Below are 19,445 nucleotides of genomic sequence, written 5' to 3'. Positions count from 1 at the left end.
ATTGATCAGTTACAATTCCAGACTATGAAGAATCATTTAATAAAGGAATACTTCCAGATTCAGTTAGATTAGCTACAATAATTGTGATATTAAAAGTTAAATGCTCGTCATATGACATAACAGAGAGGAATGGGCCGGACCCTCTTTGCAGCTTTGTCCCAATGGGACTATGTTTAGAGTACCAATGTGACTATGTTTAGAGTACCAATAGGGGGTGCTGTTACACCACTCGCTTCAGACTGGTCTGATTTTCCCTATATGTTACACTGACCCACGACATGTTCAGATTGATCTAATCACCTGCTTGTGGTTCAAAAGAGTAAAGAATAATCTATGAAAATGAATTGTTATGACTAATCCTTTGGAGAAAAAAAATCCACTGTTCATTGAAACATGTAGGCTACAAAATAAATTAAAACAAAATTGTCCCACCTAGATTTATCCAGGTGCACCCATTAGACACATTCTGCATCCGCTGCTGACTGCAGCAGATAATCGTTTTCAGGTTGTTTGTAATGATATTAGCATCCTACAACGGTTTCATAAACTCTTAATATGCCCAGGTGTAATTTGCCCAGCTATATAATTACCATTATTTGAAATACTTCACTTCCTGTTGTCTTAGTATACATATTGAGTTATTCCAATAAATGGGCTCTGCATTCGTGGCCAACACAGAATTTGTGACATTGTGAACTAGTCTATGACTCTATGGTCTAGCCTAGAGCATACATGTTCATATTCTGTTCCATCTTGTACAAACATCTAGTTCTTACTCTCATAAAACATACACATGCACAGGCCCAGGTGGTGGCGTAACCGTCTGGGCCGACTGGTAATCCAGTCGCAGTGTGCCGCGGGTTCGACTCGAGCCCGACACGGCCTTTACTGCATGTCTTCCCCCATCTCTCTCCCGTTTCCTGTCAGCCTACTGTCTGTCCCTTAAAAAAAACAATAAAAAGGCGTAAGCCGCAAAAATAAAAGAAAAAGACATACACATGCACAGTACATTGCCAATAACACGGGTCAATCAGCAGATCGGGGGCTGTGCTCTGTAAGAGTTGGGAGATTTGAGGCGACAGAACACACACTTGGTGATCAGGTCCGTTGTCTCCAGTCTGGACACAGAGAACGGCTTCCCACACTCCTCACACTGAAACACACACATCAAAGTCAAAGTCAAAGTCGTACGATTTGTCACACACGTTACCGCAGTGAAATGTGTTCTCCGCATTTGACCCATCTCTTGGAGCGGTGAGCTGCAGCCGTGCCGCGCTCGGGAATCACAGAGCACACAATGTTATATGTAATGTATGCAGATACATGTATATTGCAGGAGAAAGAGTAGAAGCTCTGACAACCACATCCCTCATAGCAGGCGAAGATTTGGTGAAAAGGGGATAGCAGCCACCAAAAACAGCAGATCTACAAACTCAAAACACGACACGAAATACTATGGGGTGGGGTCTATTAACCACTTCCAATAATATGACATATAAGATTACAGTTTTATGAGCTGGGGGCGTGGGGTATGTCATATAGCAATTTTAAGCATGTTAAGAAGCGCTTTCGACACCCCGTGGAGTGCGCAAAACGGCCTTGAATTAGTCATGGGAGTGTTTAAGGCGTGTTTGAGAGTTACCCAATCAACATGTCCGTACTATTTTCTTTACCAGTCAGCTGATGTCACATACGGAATGCGCACTTTGGGGATCGTTATATTACATTTCTTCAGGCTGGCACCATAGAAGACATGAGGGTTAATTATTCCTATTGCACTGCATGCTGTCACCTTTATGCCTCAAAATAAGTTGTTTCTATTGAGAAACACCAGTAAAATTATATTTTAATTTAAATTATAATTATATTATATTTGAAATGAGTAATGAGTTGAATGCGTGGTGCGTATGCCCATGATGGTATGGTCCCGTGATGGTGTAGTACTACTATGAGTAGTAACTAGTAAGGAAGGAAAGTTAGTTAACTATAACTAAATAACTATGAGTAGTATTAGTATTCCTGAGAAGATCCTAGTGATCCAAACGTTAAATCAATAATAAACCAGTGGAGCTGAGTTTCTTTACCAGTGTTGCAGACTCTATTTTTTCCACCAACCAAGTATATAGTCAATATATGTCAATGAAGTATATACTGTGTAGGGGGTTCAGTCGTTAAGAAAAACTATGTAAAAAGTCCAACCTTGATGACGTGAAATCCCATCCCCTGATCTCTTCTCTTCTCTATTATCTCTGGGATTTCTTCACTGCGCTCTATGTTCCACAGCCTCACTGTACAGTCCTACAGGCAGGCAGGCAGGCAGGCAGGCAGGCAGGCAGGCAGGCAGGCAGGCAGGCAGGCAGGCAGGCAGGCAGGCAAACAGACAGAATACTTTATTAGTCAGACAGACAGACAGGGAGAGAGAGAACTTCATTCATTGCTGTGACTGTGAGTAAAGGTTAGTTGAAGACGTAGTGAAGTGTACCGGACCTTGGAGGCTGAGGCCACCCATTTTCTGTCAGTGCTGATTGACACATCTGTCACCCAATCACCATGGCCCTGGGGAAATGTCAAGGAAGCAAAATATGAAGACAATTGACATTTTTAATTTGAGGGAGAAAAAGAATAAATCGATACTTGCAATTCAATGTTATTCTGTAACACATGTGATTTGCAAGTAGGAATGAAAGTGAGTGAGTAGTGTGTTCATATATTAATACTGCATTACATTTTTTATACTAAACTTGCGTGAATATATATTTGTTTCCAGTCACTTCAATCGCTTCACTTTGGCAGGTCAGCGTTGGTAAAAGAAAAAGAAAAGATCCCTTCGCTCGCATCGCCCCGATCGGCTGTATGGAGACACAGGAATTAAACTTTTGGAGTGTAACCAAATAGACCCGCTCCTTCACCCAAGATGGCTCAGTTTCATATATTTAACATAATTGATAATTCCTGCTACTATATATAATTTATGAGCAGCAAATAGCCAAAACGATTCCAGGGTTCCCTACAACATCAACGCTGATTGGCTGTCAGGAGACTCAGGACGCGATGCGTGGAGTCGGGGGGACGCAAAGGTCTGATTGGCTGTCAGGACGCGATGCGTGGAGTTGGGCGGACGCAAAGGTCTGATTGGCTGTCAGGACGCGATGTGTGGAGTTGGGCAGACGCTTCAGTCTGATTTTTCTGTTGGATTTGTTGCCGCCGCCCCGTTCATGCCATGCACGTTCGTGCACGACTCAAGACATGAGTGTGTTTAACTGCAGTAGTGCATGTCGGGGTTCCCAAAAACCCAAAGGAGGCATTTGGTATCCGCCCTGGATCCAAACACACAAAAATATATTACAAATTATTAAATTAATCACTTGTTTGCATGTTCTCCCCGTGTCCCCTATAGGGTAGGTACCCTCACAAAAAACATGCAGTAATCCTGGTCACTAAACTGCCTCCCCCTGGCCAGCCGGGGCGCCTGATGGAGGGTAAAGGAACTGGTTGGAATAACGTGTTCCTTCCACACGCTACGTCCAACCAGGGAAACTCCCCCCTGTCAGGTGTAAAGGAGCAACTTGGACACTCATGCATGAAAGAAGCATGAGTTCCAGTCCGTTGCTCTCCCCAGGTTGGCAGAGGGTGTGTAGAGCCCAGGATCACATTAGATAATTGACACGTGAGTGAAAAATGGGTTACAAAATCGTGGGATAAAAAAATATAAATAAAAAAAGATGTATCACTTGTGTCCTATTTCAACGATAGTGGAAAATAGCTGATAAGCTCGTTTTTATTATTTGTGAAGATTGTTTAGGATTTTACTCGCAACCCAATTCAAATGGGTCTGTGACACAAAATGCCTAATATTTGGGATATACTGTTATAGTGACATACTGTACCTTCAGAGTGAGCGTATGACAGTGTGTGTTCATATCCCAGAGAATGGCAGTCCTGTCATAGGATCCAGACACCAGTAGTCTACCTAGACAGACACCAGGGAAGGAGAGCATGAAATCACTCAAACATAAAGTAGTAATTATATGACAGGAACTGAATTGATTTATGCGTTTTTACAGTATATGTACATCATTATGCTGTTCATCCTATTCACCCTATTGTAGTTGTTACTTGCGCAAGCAGAGCGTGCAAGTAATGTTTTTTTGTCCGGTGCTCCGATGCGTATGTCCGTGGCTGCGTATGACGTAATGATTGATTTGTGCTTGATATGGCATTGGTGTCAGATTACATACATACCTTTAATCCACCCGACACTGAAACATTATTACGTCACCATCGAGGGCCAGTTATACCCTGGCATTGGTACATATCTTCATCACGTCATACGCAGCAACGGACATACGCATCAAACGACCCAGGTAAACCACAGTATACTGCTAATCAACTTACAGATTACATTATACTGTACATATAGAGGCATTTCCTGTACTTCACCTGACACTGAAACATATCTTTATTACGTCACCATCGAGGGCCAGTTATACCCTGGCATTGGTACATCTTCATCACGTCATATGCTGCTACGGGACATATGCTTCAAATCAAATCAGGTTCAAAAGGTTCACGGTTCATTCAAGAGCCATTACAAACATTGAAGTTAGAGACACCTATTACTCAGAAAATTAAAGCAATGTTATTGAAAGTTTAAAATAAATATTATACTATATACGTGATATTATTATTTTTTTCTGATATCCATGTTTTATTTTTCTTTGAGAGGAGTGGATACTGGACACTTCTAAATCGATGAGACTGTATTTATTTTATAGATAGAAACTTTTACCATACTTCAAAATAATTTTACCTCCAAAAACTAGGTACGTAGCACATAGCTAAACCTAATAATTCAATATTGAAACCGTTATTTCACAGAGAGGCTGAGATGTGAAAGTTCGTATCGGTCGGCAGTACTTGCACGCTCTGCAGATCTACAAGCTCATAGCGAGTGGCGCGCTACGAGCTTGTAGGTCTACTATTTTTGAAAAATCGTGAAAATATTTATTTCAGAAAACTGGAGGATTTAGAAGATCTTTTTTTAATTTAAACTAGGGGTGTTTCCAGTTCTTACCGTCAGATGAGAAGCAACAGGAGCTGACACTGCCAGCGTGACCTTTACTTAGTGTCAGCCCCCCGCCAGAGCGAAACCCCCCCGTCCGGACGTCCCACAGGCGTAGAGTCTTGTCCCACGAGGCGGTGCACAGGAGGCCACCGTCAGACGTGAAGCAACAGTTGGACACAACGTTGCTATGGTTACTGCAAGGAGAGGCCAATGTGTCCATGTAATGTCCATTATTTTACATCAGTGCAGGTTTTCAACCCTTTTCATGTCAAGGTCCATTATTTATTGTAGATTACAGATTCTATTATAGATGTAGCCTCTCAAGACATAGAATATTTTGTTGTCGTTGGATTAAGATGGTGTCCACAATTCCACACTGTACTGATGTGGTACCAATGTGTAGGAGAGACAGGCAAACGTTGATCAGAATAACAATTCTTCAATTAAGTAATGCAGATGTTTAACTATAATGTAACTCTTGACAGTGTAAAATATTACACTCAAGAGTTAAAGATCTAATAAGTTCCATTTGGTTATGAATCTGATCTCCATCATTCAGCTGGGGACCACCTGGAACCCCCTCATTGACCACTGGTGGTCCCCTGGACCACTGGTTGCATAACGGAAACACGATATTAACCCATTTAGGCCTGACGTCGAAATAAAAAAGAATTCTTTGAAAGAAAATGTCTGAAATTCCTATGTTTCTGTATCAGTGGTGCTCAATATTTCTTGTCAAGGACCCCAAAAATGTATTTGGCCGCCAGAAGCAAAGATTTGAGTTAAAAACGTTGGAAAAAAAATATTCCAAATTTGCGCCACATTTTCACGATTTAAAAAAAGATAGCAGACCTACAAGCTCGTACGAGCTTGTAGATCTGCTATTTTTCAATAGCTAAATTATAACATAATCTTTAAAACACTAAAAGGGGTTCTCGGTGGCAGATCAAACACCTGTTGATGCTGATGGTGGTTTTCTGCGCCAGCAGGTCCCACAGCCTGACCGTCCTGTCTGCAGACACTGAGGCCACATGCTGGCCCTGAGAGTCCAACCGGCACCGCGTTACCATGGACCTGTGATGGTCTGGAATGGAAACAGGAACATACATGAACTATACATACGCACGCACGCACGCACAGACAAGACAAGACAAGACAAGACACAGACAGACAGACAGACAGACAGATACCTTTATTGATGGAAATTCAGGCGCCAGAGACAGTACAACAGTAAAAGTTACAGATACAGGGCATGGAAGTGCAGTAGGTGCAGAAGAGTAACACAACAATAGACTTATTTTAATACCAGTATACAGACTTATATAGAAGGCATGTTAATGGTTACCTGTGATATGATGTATTCTCTGTCCCGTGTTAGCATCAGAAATGTAGAGGGCGTTCTCTGCGTCGGCAGCACACACGACCAGCTTCTCATCAGCGGACACACTGCAGGACGTCAGCAGACCAGCGTGGCTCGACTGCCACTGCACAGGACAACACAGAAACTAAGACATAGGGCTCACTCTTGGGCCACCCCTTATCCCTAAGGGCCGATTCATACTCCTATTTTAGAGCCGAATAAAAGTCGGTTCGGTGCTGTAGAGCAGTGGTTCCCAAAGTGGGGTCCGGGGACCCCCAGGGGTACCTGAGGGAGTTCCAGGGGGGACCCATCTATTTTGTTCATGTTCATAAAGTGCTAAAGTGTTTAAAGCAGTGGTTCCCAAACTTTTTCATGTCAAGGACCCCCAAATTGACACTACTTAGCCTGTGGACCCCCATTTGAAAAGATATGCCAGGGACCCCCATAAGAGAAGACGTACACATTTAGACGTCTACATTTAGACGTCTACATTTAGAAGTCTACATTTAGACGTACACATTTAGACGTATACATTTAGACGTCTACATTTAGACGTCTACATTTAGACGTATACATTTAGACAGTGTCCCCCCGAGTGCCTCCCCAGTGTCCCCCCGAGTGCCTCCCCAATGCCTCCCCAGTGTGCCCCCTGAGTGCCTTCCCAGTGTCTCCCCAGTGCCTCCTCAGTGCCTGCCCAGTGTCCCCCAGTGTCCCCCAAGTGTCTCCAATAGCAATACAAGAGCAATAATACAAATTAATCTTAATGTATTAATCTTATTAATTAATTAATCAAATTAATTAATTAATCAAAATTGCGGCCTGTGCCCAGCACCATGCCAAAGCTTTTTCCTGCAGGAAACACTGCTTGTGGTTGTAAATATATTGTTATCCGTGTTGCGAGGATGAGGGGGTACCTGGAAAAATATCTACCCCAAAAGGGGTACCTGGTCCAAAAAAGTTTGGGAACACCTGCTGTAGGAGTATGAATCGGCCCTTATCCCTTATCCCTAAACGTATTTGCCATTTTATACTATTTTGAAAATCATTTAAAAATAGTTCAACTAGCACTAGGCGATCTACATCTACGTGTTGTGAGCTTGTAGATCGGCTATTTGAACTATTTTAAAAGGTTTTTTAAAATAGTAAAACATGTCAAAAATAAGGGTTAAGGGGTGGCGCAAGATTTAGCCCCATAGACTGTACACAAACGCACGCACGTGAACACACCATAGTATACAGGATGACATAGAAACAAATCACACAGTAGACCATATACACAAACGTGCGCGCACACACACCAGTGTTGATTTCGTCGACAAAAAATGTTCGATTAAAAAGTCGACTAAACCAACTGTAGATTTAGTCGACTGAAACTAGACTAACACTAAGACATTCCGGGTGTCTAAAATATGACTAAAACTAAATTAAGTTTTATTCCAAAGACCATTACTAAACTAAAATATAAATTTGCTGCCAAAAACAACACTGACACACACAGCGTATCGCCGCTGTCGGGTAGGTAGGCCTATCACAATTACCGCATTACAACATTGCCAGATCGTTTTCCATGTTGTAAAACGTCCATTTTCACAAGCTTATACAACGCGTGTTCCTGACAGGCAGACGGTCTGATGACGAGCCGTGAGGCTCCAAACGTCATGTCCACCATGGTGTGATGTGGAAACCGTAAGGTTTGGAGCTTACCTCAGTGCGCCGACCCTATCTTTATATTTGGAGCTTACCTCAGTGTGCTGACCCTATCTTTTTTGTTCTGCTTTTGGCCTCTGCCCGGCACCTGCCGATAAGTTAGTGGATGTGTGTGCTCTATTGTATTTTTCTGAAACATAAGCTAAGCATGCACACGCACACACACACGCACACGGTCTCTCTCGCGCGCACACACATACACACACAGGCACACACACACAGACACTCGCGCACACAGGCACACTTGTGTGCACACACACGCACAAGGACACATGCACGTGCACTCACACGGACACGCGCGCGCGCACACACACACACACACACACACACACACACACACACACACACACACACACACACACACACACACACACAGGTGATGGGATGATAGAGGAGGGGGTGAACTCACCAATCTCTGTCCTGTCTCCACGTCCCAACAAATCATAGTCTTATCCCATGATACTGTTATTATACTGAATGAGGAGCAAGACAAGACACGTTTAGCAGTACAGCTCATTTCAACAAGAAAGCTTTATAAGCATTGAGACACATGTCATTATGACAGTGCAAAATTAATGTGATTAAAGGACATTCAAATACAAGATCAAAGAAGAAAAAGAAGAAGATTAGAAAATAAAATTACAGTGCAGAAGAAATTATAAAAAAAACAGCCTATAATAACCCTAGTATAGACAGGAAACACCTATCGCCCCGAAAGGAAACACATATTATCCTTTTGATGTCATTTTTCCCATTTCTGTGAGCTACGTAATAGATTGTCTATACTTTCACCGAATGTTCACCCTCACAATTGGAATGCTAGGGTTCATGTGGTTAACTGGCTGTGTTCCAGTAGTTTTCTCGTAACTGGATATTGTGTGTGTGTGTGTGTGTGTGTGTGTGTGTGTGTGTGTGTGTGTGTGTGTGTGCGTGCGTGCGTGCGTGAGTGCGTGCGTGCGTGCGTGCATGCGTTCCAGTGAGCAGGTCTTAGACAATGGGGCGCTGTAATAAAACCCTCAACTAGTGTCACTGTGTCAGCTCCACAACAAACCGTTTTTGCAATGCCTCCTTTCAGCTTTCCTACTGTCTTATGGTTAGGGTTTTATCGTCTTAGCAGATTATTTCCCCCTTTTTTTTTAAAGTTTCAATCAGTCAATCAATTATTAAGCAGCTCACAGTGCGTCACATCGACACGTTTCGTGAGATTATAGATCTGCTAATTGTCAAACAGTCTTGATGAAATGTGTCAGATGGGGGTCCCCGGCCAGATACATCAATGTGGGGTTCCTTGACATGAAAAGGTTTGAGAACCACAGCTTTTAAAACATCTGGACCTACCTGTTCTTTCCTGGGACCAGGGCACACTCACTGATGGTGCTCTGATGACCTCCCTCAAACACACGCTGTTTGGAGCAGCTGTCAGCATCCTACATGTCAACATACTGTATGAATTAACAATAAACATTAAAGCAGCAACCTTATTTTAATTAATAAAACGTTATTTCATCCAATCTGTATGGTAGAATATAGTAATACAATAACTTGTACATCTGCACTGTTTGGAGGTATTCTCACTATTCAATTGATATACATTTAGAAGACCCTGGTGTGTCAGGTAGGCTGGTTGGGTGAGAAGAAGTACTACCCAAAGCTCATAAGCACAATGGGCTCTAGTATGCACACAGAATAACTCTTCCTACTTCCGGGCCGCTTCACTACTAGGTTACCGACGATACTAATTAAGGCTCTGTTCCATTTAGTGTACAGTGGTTCTCAAACTTTGTAATGTCAAGCTCCCCCATAACTCTGGGAGTGTGCAAATGGAACCAAATGGACCCTTACAGGTCCATTTGGTCCACTCTCAGAGTTAAACACCCACTAAAGAACACTTTGAGACCCACTGTGTCTGGTGTAGCAGAGTTGTTTCCAGTGAGTGAGCCAACACGCACAAAAGCAGCACCCTGACTCTGTTTGACCAGAATGGAACAGAGACTTCATTAGTATCATCGGTAACACCTGTGAAGGACGTAAGGAAGGGGCCCGCGAGCATGGTTCCCTCAGCGGGTTGAACTTGAGTACAGAGTGACGTAGAGGGTGCGCTGTGACTGGCCAATCACTGTGATTGACAGCCTACACCTAAACCTAACCTTAACCTCAGTAAAAATATACCTAAACCTAACCCTAACCTTAACCTCAGTAAAAATATACCTAAACCTAACCCTAACCTTAACCTCAGTAAAAATATACCTAAACCTAACCTCAGTTAAACTAAACGCAGTGGCTGGGGGCGTTTCCAAGAACCCGGAAGAACGACGGAATCCGCTGAAGATCCCCTCCTCGCAAGGGGCCCAAGTTCTTTCCAAAATGGCGTGTGTGCATATAGAGCCCATTACACTAATCTACATGGTTCCACATGATGTCAGACTTTGGCAGTCTCAACGTCTATAAATTGTTAGTATTACTATTACCCATATAATAGCGGTCTTGTCCTGAGAGCTGGTCAGCATCTTTGTGTCATTAAAACAGAAATGACAGCTGGTCAGACCGCCTGCATGTCCTTTCAACACCTTCAACGGGATCTGCACACATTGAAAGGTTGCATAATATTGTAGGCCGGTGGGTTCTCAAAGTGGTGAGCAGAAGGGACCCCCATGTGTCCTTAGGGGGGTTCCAGGAGGTTCCCACCCAGATAATGATTGGTAGAATATAGAGTGTCGCAGTCCCGCCCCCTTTCATGACGACGCCAGGCTTAGGAAATTATTCCCAATGCATTTTTCCCATAGACATTTCAAAAAGTATTTATTTATTTAAAGACCTTTTAAGCGTCGTACAAAGCCAACATGATATTAACATGAAAACGTGGGAGGCACTGTTGTAGGCTATAATACAATCTGTTGTAGGCTATACTACATCTGTTGTAATAATACTACAATCTGTTATAATAATACACTACAGCCTACAACAGATTGATCAGCCCTCCTACAATCTGTTGTAGGCTACTAGAATTTCGCCCGGCTTCGCCGGGCTCATCCCAGTGTCGTTGCAGCGCAATATGGGAAGAAGGAATTTTCAGGAGTTGACAGAGTCCACTTCATGTTTCAGCTGTGTTTTTAAACTCAGTAGTGTGCCCTGCACACGGCGCACACTCGCAATTGCAGCTGGAGGGCGACGCGACACACACACACACACACACACACACACACACACACACAGAGAGCGATGTGTGGATAAATCTGAGATTTGGGAAATGTGTTCTGAATGGGCCAGAATATATGTGTGTAGGCTGCAACAATGATTTCATAAAGTGTAGTTTAATGAGTAGTAGCCTATTTTTTTTTTGAGCACGCAGCACCTCTCTCTCTCGACGTCTCTCTCTCTCTCTCTCTCGTGTGTGTGCACTGCTGCGCAATGTCACAGACACAGACGCGATCAATAATATATAGCAGAAATAATAGGCAAAATATAACACTTTCCCTCTCTATCTGTGACTGTGATCAGCTCCTCACACACATAACTCCTCTCTCGTTCATGCACGCCTGCTCAAATTAGCAGCAACTGTTAGCGTAAATGTTTTTTCTCCCCGTTGGGGGGGGGTTCGGTGAGGCCCGGTCGTGCTGTCTCACCCCCCGGTCCGGCCCAATGTTGTTCCGCCACTGGGCTTCACGTGAATAATGTTGTGTGCGCGCGTGCGGAGAAATAGTTATTTAATGAATCGCATGTTGGTGTGTGTGTGTGTGTGTGTGTGTGTGTGTGTGTGGGGGGGGGGGGGGGGCAGTTGGCTGTGTGGCGAAAATAGGCAAAGTGATCGGTGTAAGGGTGATATTTTGGCACAATCCGATTAATGACAATGAACAATGTTGATGCAACTAAGGGAATCGTCGAGTCATTTATGTTGTAAATAAAGAGATTTAGATGGAATAAGCGAAATAGCGATCGTATAATTTCTCCTGTTCCTTCTGTCTGTCATCAATGTCCTGCGCGAGATCAGATTAAATTGCCACTCGCCTTAGCCTGCATGCCTATTCCTGTGTGTCTCTGTGTGTGTGTGTGTGTGTGTGTGTGTATGTGTGTGTGTGTGCGCGTGTGCGCAAGACAGACGTGCGTGTGTGTGCAGGCTGAGAGCTGCTGACTGTGATTGACGTGTGAGCTGGATAAATCAGTGAGAGTTGGAAAAAGCGCACGCAGAGCCAACTCGCAGGCAGTGCCTCAGGCCAGATGCCTGAGAATCGGCACAGGATTCTCTGGGTCACCAGTGTTGGTGTGACACACACGGCTTCCACATTTAGCTTCATACTGGGTGAAAGTGGCGTTCCAAAAATTATTTTTCCCCTCGGAATTCTTATTCACAATGAGATGGAGTTGAGGTGTTTGTGTTTGCTTGCTGGAGCTATAATTAATGTATTTGCATTAAATGTCCACTCGCGCATCGAAGTAAAAAGCAAGATGGCCGATTGTGAGACTGAAAAGGAGTGTTGGGGGCGGGCCTGGTGGGCCTATGAGAACACAGAGCAGTGTTGCCAGGTTTGCGAATTGTAAGCGAGTTGTAGTGTGTGCAAGTAGCCTGGTTAAAAGGCCTTGTTTCTGCCGCTGTTGGGGCAACAGAACATGTCGACCAGTTTCTGTCAACCGCTTTTGGCCATGTGACCAACTTGACAAATGTTAAATTAGATACTACAATCTGCAGACTATGTAGGCTGTAAGCAGTGGTGTAAAGTAACTATGGTAAGTACATTTAACTTGATTTAAGTAATATCATAAGTACTGTAATTAAGTAACATTTTGAGGTATTTCTACTTTACTTGAGTATTTTCAGACCAGTTTACAATCTAATTTAACATTTGTCAAGTTGGTCACGGGGCCAAAAGCGGTTGACAGAAACTGGTCGACATGTTCTGTTGCCCCAACAGCGGCAGAAACAAGGCCTTTTAACCAGGCTACTTGCACACACTACAACTCGCTTACAATTCGCAAACCTGGCAACACTGCCGTCTCTTACCAGCCCCGCCCCCACACTAGCTTGACAATGTCATCTCGCGCAGCACAGAATCTGATCTCGCGCAGGACATTGATGACAGACAGAAGGAACAGGAGAAATTATACGATCGCTATTTCGCTTAATCCATCTAAATCTCTTTATTTACAACATAAATGACTCGACGATTCCCTTAGTTACATCAACATTGTTCATTGTCATTAATCGGATTGTGCCAAAATATCACCCTTACACCGATCACTTTGCCTATTTTCGCCACACAGCCAACTTCCCCCCCCCCCCCCACACACACACACACACACACACACACACACACACACCAACATGCGATTCATTAAATAACTATTTCTCCGCACGCGCGCACACAACATTATTCACGTGAAGCCCAGTGGCGGAACAACATTGGGCCGGACCGGGGGGTGAGACAGCACGACCGGGCCTCACCGAACCCCCCAACGGGGAGAAAAAACATTTACGCTAACAGTTGCTGCTAATTTGAGCAGGCGTGCATGAACGACAGAGGAGTTATGTGTGTGAGGAGCTGATCACAGTCACAGATAGAGAGGGAAAGTGTTATATTTTGCCTATTATTTCTGCTATATATTATTGATCGCGTCTGTGTCTGTGACATTGCGCAGCAGTGCACACACACGAGAGAGAGAGAGAGAGAGAGAGAGAGAGAGACGTCGAGAGAGAGAGGTGCTGCGTGCTCAAAAAAAAAATAGGCTACTACTCATCTTTGTGTTGCTGCTAATTTGAGCAGGCGTGCATGAACGAGAGAGGAGTTATGTGTGTGAGGAGCTGATCACAGTCACAGATAGAGAGGGAAAGTGTTATATTTTGCCTCGCGTCTGTGTCTGTGACATTGCGCAGCAGTGCACACACACGAGAGAGAGAGAGAGAGAGAGAGAGACGTCGAGAGAGAGAGGTGCTGCGTGCTCAAAAAAAAATAGGCTACTACTCATTAAACTACACTTTATGAAATCATTGTTGCAGCCTACACACATATATTCTGGCCCATTCAGAACACATTTCCCAAATCTCTGATTTATCCACACATCGCTCTCTGTGTGTGTGTGTGTGTGTGTGTGTGTCGCGTCGCCCTCCAGCTGCAATTGCGAGTGTGCGCCGTGTGCAGGGCACACTACTGAGTTTAAAAACACAGCTGAAACATGAAGTGGACTCTGTCAACTCCTGAAAATTCCTTCTTCCCATATTGCGCTGCAACGACACTGGGATGAGCCCGGCGAAGCCGGGCGAAATTCTAGTAGCCTACATATACTTCTACTCCACTATCTCAGAGGCAAATATTGTAGTTTCCTCAGTACATATTGAATTCTGGACTTTTACCAGTCAAGATTATTCTTCTACATTGTAGTATTTTTTTTCCACCACTGCAAGTTAAGTCAGACATTCTAATCCTAACGCAGTAGTTTGTTTTCACTCCCAACAACTTTCTTTCACAGGTTGGTTCAGGTTCACTTTACCTGGGGCTGAGAGCGAGCTCCATGCTCCCACACTGATACACTCCGAGTGTTCACCGAGTCTCCTGCCGACTCGTCAAGGGATAAAGGGTCGATGATTTTCGAGGACATTTTCCAGACATTCGCAGTGTTTGTTTCAACGACCTAAACTTCAACCAGCAGACTGAAGTTTGTTGTCGGGTGATTCATTAAAGTTTACCAGACGCTGTCGCCTCGCATCGTCGTGCCCCGCCCCCGCTGGGTGGGTACTTTCTATAGCGACACACAGCCAGTCTGCTGGCTGGACTCATAGGGGGCTGGACTGGACTGTCACATCGATATTGTTAACCAGTCGATATATTATATAGATATAGATAGGTAGATAGGTAGATAGATAGATATAAACCAGTATCAATGGACACATGGAGTCAATATGAAGCCCTTGGGGAAGTTCCAGGGGGTCCCCAGTAAAATGATTGACTACAGCATCACAAATTATGAAACCACTTCATCCAAATGTTATACTTGGTTTGAAATGTTTTGAAAAATGTTTGGAAAAGTTTGAATAATATTGAATTCCCCATGTTGTACCAGGGGTCCCTGGTACAACATATGTTCAGATGGGGGTCCCTGGTACAACATAATCCTCCAGTATTCAGATGGGGGTCCCTGGTACAACATAGTGTGCAGGTGGGGGTCCCTGGTACAACATAGTGTGCAGATGGGGGTCCCTGGTACAACATAATGTTCAGGTGAGGGTCCCTGGTACAACAGTGTTCAGATGGGGGTCCCTGGTACAACAGTGTTCAGATGGGGGTCCCTGGTACAACAGTGTTCAGATGGGGGTCCCTGGTACAACATAGTGTTCAGATGGGGGTCCCTGGTAAAACATAGTGTTCAGATGGGGGTCCCTGGTAAAACATAGTGTTCAGGTGATGGTCCCTGGTACAACATAATGGTCAGATGGGGGTCCCTGGTACAACATAATGGTCAGATGGGGGTCCCTGGACCCTGGTACAACATAATGGTCAGATGGGGGTCCCTGGTACAACATAATGATCAGATGGGGGTACCTGGTACAACATAATGATCAGATGGGGGTCCCTGGTACAACATAATGATCAGATGGGGGTCCCTGGTACAACATAATGTCCCTGACATTAATTCGGGGGTCCTTGAACTTCTTGACATGAAAAGGTTTGAGAAGAATTGATTTACAGCACCCAGAGTAATCTTCAAACACATGCAGTGTCTGCTGGTGAACGCTAGATGGCGGCAAAAACGTCGGTTTTCCAGTCTGTGCCGCATGACACATGACTTCAAACCATAATGTAGTTTCACCTGCTTCATCTCTCTCTCTCTCTCTCTCTCTCATCCAATGGACGAACCTAATTATCACATCACTATTATAACAGTGGTTCCCAAACTTGTTCATGTCAAGGACCCCCACAATGGTACTCATTAGCCTGCAAACCCCCCCCATTTGAAAATAGATGCCAGGGACCCCCATAAGAGAAGATCTCTGTAAGTTGTGTGAAGTCCACAAGATACATACTTCACCGTAAAATCGCCATGCTGGAGTGGCAGAGATTTGCGAAAAACAGGAAATCATAGGTAAAAACATATGGTTTAGACTAGTCTAAACCAAATACTGTCTAAACACCTTTGTTGGGATGACGGTTACCCCAAATGGGAGGCAACCTTTGGTTAGACATAGCATTGGTTAGACATAAGGTTGGTGAGGCAAATGGAAGTACAGCCAATATCACCCGCTTTGCAGAGACACCAAAGTGTGACGCAACTCTCTATGTGTCTGAGTATTATGAACTTAGCTTATTGAGCATGTAGTACGATGACAAAATCACGACTTCAATTGGGTAAACATAGGAACTTTATTCTCTATACACAATGACCTTAAGAGGAAGAGGTCTTCCAAAAACGCAATGAAATGAGGTAAAGTGAATAATTGATAAATACAGAGAGATTGGTCTGTTTGTACCCTTATTGTATTGGTCTGTTTTTTAAATGTTCAAGTTTCTGTCATGGTCCTCTAGTTGATTTACTTTTTCCACTGCTTGTTCTCATAGTCCCAGTGGGCTGAGATGCCCTCGACATTGTTGATCCTCATGTCCAGCATTCTCTGCAACTCCTTTTCTTTCCACTCTGCCTCAAAGGTGTGAGGGACAGGCCCGTACACTGTATAAGGACAGTAACAAAAATGTCATAAAGTGTTTAATTCAACAGTAAATTAAAACTAAATCCCACTGTTCTGATGTGAGGAGATAATATCGGTTGCTGTTGGGTACACTTTTGCATGTCCCAAAGGGTTACTTTTCAAGATATGGAGAAAAATAACCTGTATTCCAATGGATCCCATTTTATTTGTAGTCACATGCTCTCGTTAATACTTTTCATTGGTTCAACATTATTAATAAAACCCACAAAAATACTTCACTTTCACTTAAATTATTTTTCAAACATGTACATTTGACAGTCTGTGTATAGTGCTCAATGTTATTGCTTAACTAAAGGATAAACCTATATTTAAAATGTGCATTCCTCTCCTTTTGGCATCGTAAATAAATAAATAAAAAGGACTGTGTGCAATAATAAAAAAACAGAAAGACGTACCATTCATTCTCTGCCATAGTACAACAAAACCAGTCATGCCAATAAAGAACATCATTCCTGCAATCACCGACTTCCACTCCCCGGAATTCTGGGTCATTTCAGGAAAGCTTTTATGGAAGCTGATGCGGTACACTGTCAACATTGGGAATGCATACACACAATTAAAAGATGACAAATTATTTGAAATTTGAAGATAATTAAAGCTCAACATAAGATGAACACAAGCTCAACATAGGATGTGTACATAAGTATGGCAAGAATCTTAATGAAATCCATTTGAAGAAAAGAGAAGCCTGATTCATACCAAGTTGCACATTGTGTCACACCGAAAATAGCTGACACATTGTGAGCTTGATAGGCTATTTTCGGTGTGCTGTGCACTGCACAACCATGTATAAATCAGCCTTAATGAACAGTATGAAAATGTATGAGTACTACCAGGATAGAAATATCCTACATGCAATTTTCTCCTCATTAGAGAGTTCTGCCCATGATCCTTTCTCCTTCTCCTTCAGGGAACTCTGCTCTGCACTTAGTTCCTTGACATAGCGAATATCAGGGAGGGGGTTCTCCCGTCTGTCAAAGTAGGCTGGGAGGGTATACTCTTCTACCTTAGCCACACCTACAAGAGAAAGCACAAATTGACTTGTCAGTTCAGTCATAAAAAAAACGATAGATAGATAGATAAGAAAAACACCATTACAGTCGGCGTATAAATGTCACGAGTCGCACACCAATCAAATACCAGCTAGTGTGATAATTGTTCTATAAGGACATGAAACATGTATGGGGCTGCTTGATTGCTCACCGGCATGGGCACATGTTCAGTCAGTGTGTCACGGCCTTAACAGTCAATGTTGCACTGATTGCACTGATTCTAAGACTGCAAACGCACACATACTGTATACATACAACACATATTCATAGAACAGAAAACACATACTGCAAATACAACGCATAAAACATTTCTGCTGATGTCTTTTGTTTTCAGAGAGAAAGACATTTCCAGAAACCCATGTTTCTTTGATAATAAATAACGTAATCTTTAATATCAATGTACACTTACCATGTCCCCCACGTACGCAGACAGATGTGGAAATGGCACGGTTGCCAATATGACGAAGTGCTCGGATAGCCAACATTCTGTGAAAAAATTATCAAAATTATCTAAAATCCCTATACTGTGTGTGTAAATATATATATTATCTCAACATATTTTTACATTTAAAGATCCATCATTTTATTCAGCAGGGATTCAAAATTTGCACAGGGGGTGTGAAACAAATGCTCGAATATTGGTCAAAAACATCGGTCAAAAAGTAAGTGTTTCTTTCTGGAAACCTGTTTGCCCTGAAACATGACTGTCATGATGAGTGGGTCATGTGAACCATGGCTAGAACCCTGTATACCTTTGTTGGGATGATGGTTATTCCAAATACAAAAAAGGGCTTATGCAAATGCTAAAAGTAAAATATGTAATTTAGATGGCATGTTATATAGACAGATGCCAGGACATTCTATCTATAGTGTTTATAGTTTCAATGTACAGATATCCTACTGTTAGACGGGTGATAGGTTCTCATAGTTTACTTATGATCCTAGAAGACTTTATATGCATTTGATGTATTACTTCAAGTTAGTTCTCTAGCATCGTCTCTGCTGCTGAGCTGAGCTGAGCTACTGTTGTTAACTCTTTAGCACAAGGTCATTGGTCACCCACCACCGGCACAACAAAAGCGCACGATTAGGTCACGTTCTATGGCAACAACAACGCCGCAGCCATCTTACACATCAAGTATAACTGCATCCAGAAAAGGTCACATACATTCATGAGATCGGCCAGGTTGAACGATTACGAACTATAAAAAGGCTAACACGATAGCAGCACCCATGCTAACTAAAGTTAGCTAGAAGCTAACGCCGCAGTTCCGCTGTCAATGTCACAGAGGTGTTCCATGGCGTCTTTCACAGCGACGACCACCATTTAACTCCACGGTTACCACAGTGACAACAACATGCCGTTACAACACCAACCATAGAGTACAAACTGTCATATACAGTTCAGAAATACAGTAAAAACATATTGACCTACTCTGTGTCTTTCTGCCGTTTCGTGTCGCCGACGCGCCTCGTACTTTGCGTGCGTCGTAAAGGAAGTTTGCGGCGCGCACCGCTCACGAGCGGAAATGCGTTGCCGCTCCCCCCACACACACACACACCATGACA

The 19,445-nt window shown here is 43.3% G+C and overlaps 2 protein-coding genes across 2 annotated transcripts; both read right to left on the bottom strand.

Moving 5' to 3' along the window:
• Nucleotides 1-859: 859 nt before the first annotated feature.
• Nucleotides 860-14,720, bottom strand: LOC308320566 (uncharacterized protein; the record flags this gene model as incomplete). The annotated part of the gene is made up of 11 exons (XM_080771082.1): nt 860-1,153; nt 2,488-2,556; nt 3,888-3,970; nt 5,075-5,259; nt 6,020-6,149; nt 6,411-6,549; nt 8,542-8,605; nt 9,471-9,559; nt 10,034-10,099; nt 10,601-10,711; nt 14,613-14,720. The coding sequence occupies 11 exons, from the start codon at nt 14,718-14,720 to the stop codon at nt 1,031-1,033; spliced, it is 1,167 nt and encodes a 388-aa protein (XP_080627208.1). The 3' UTR covers nt 860-1,030.
• A 1,746-nt stretch (nt 14,721-16,466) lies between these two features.
• cox4i1 (cytochrome c oxidase subunit 4I1) lies at nt 16,467-19,389 on the bottom strand. The gene is made up of 5 exons (XM_080767134.1): nt 19,312-19,389; nt 18,286-18,362; nt 17,677-17,841; nt 17,220-17,351; nt 16,467-16,784 (listed from the first exon to the last, which is right to left on the bottom strand). Exons 2-5 carry the CDS (start codon nt 18,359-18,361, stop codon nt 16,648-16,650), a joined length of 510 nt encoding a protein of 169 aa, XP_080623260.1. The 5' UTR covers nt 18,362; nt 19,312-19,389; the 3' UTR covers nt 16,467-16,647.
• Nucleotides 19,390-19,445: the final 56 nt, after the last annotated feature.

This window comes from Protomyctophum bolini, assembly GCF_963924005.1.
Source record: "Protomyctophum bolini genome assembly, chromosome: 1".
Lineage (NCBI taxonomy): Eukaryota > Metazoa > Chordata > Actinopteri > Myctophiformes > Myctophidae > Protomyctophum > Protomyctophum bolini.
This window is presented reverse-complemented; position numbering and strand designations above follow the sequence as displayed.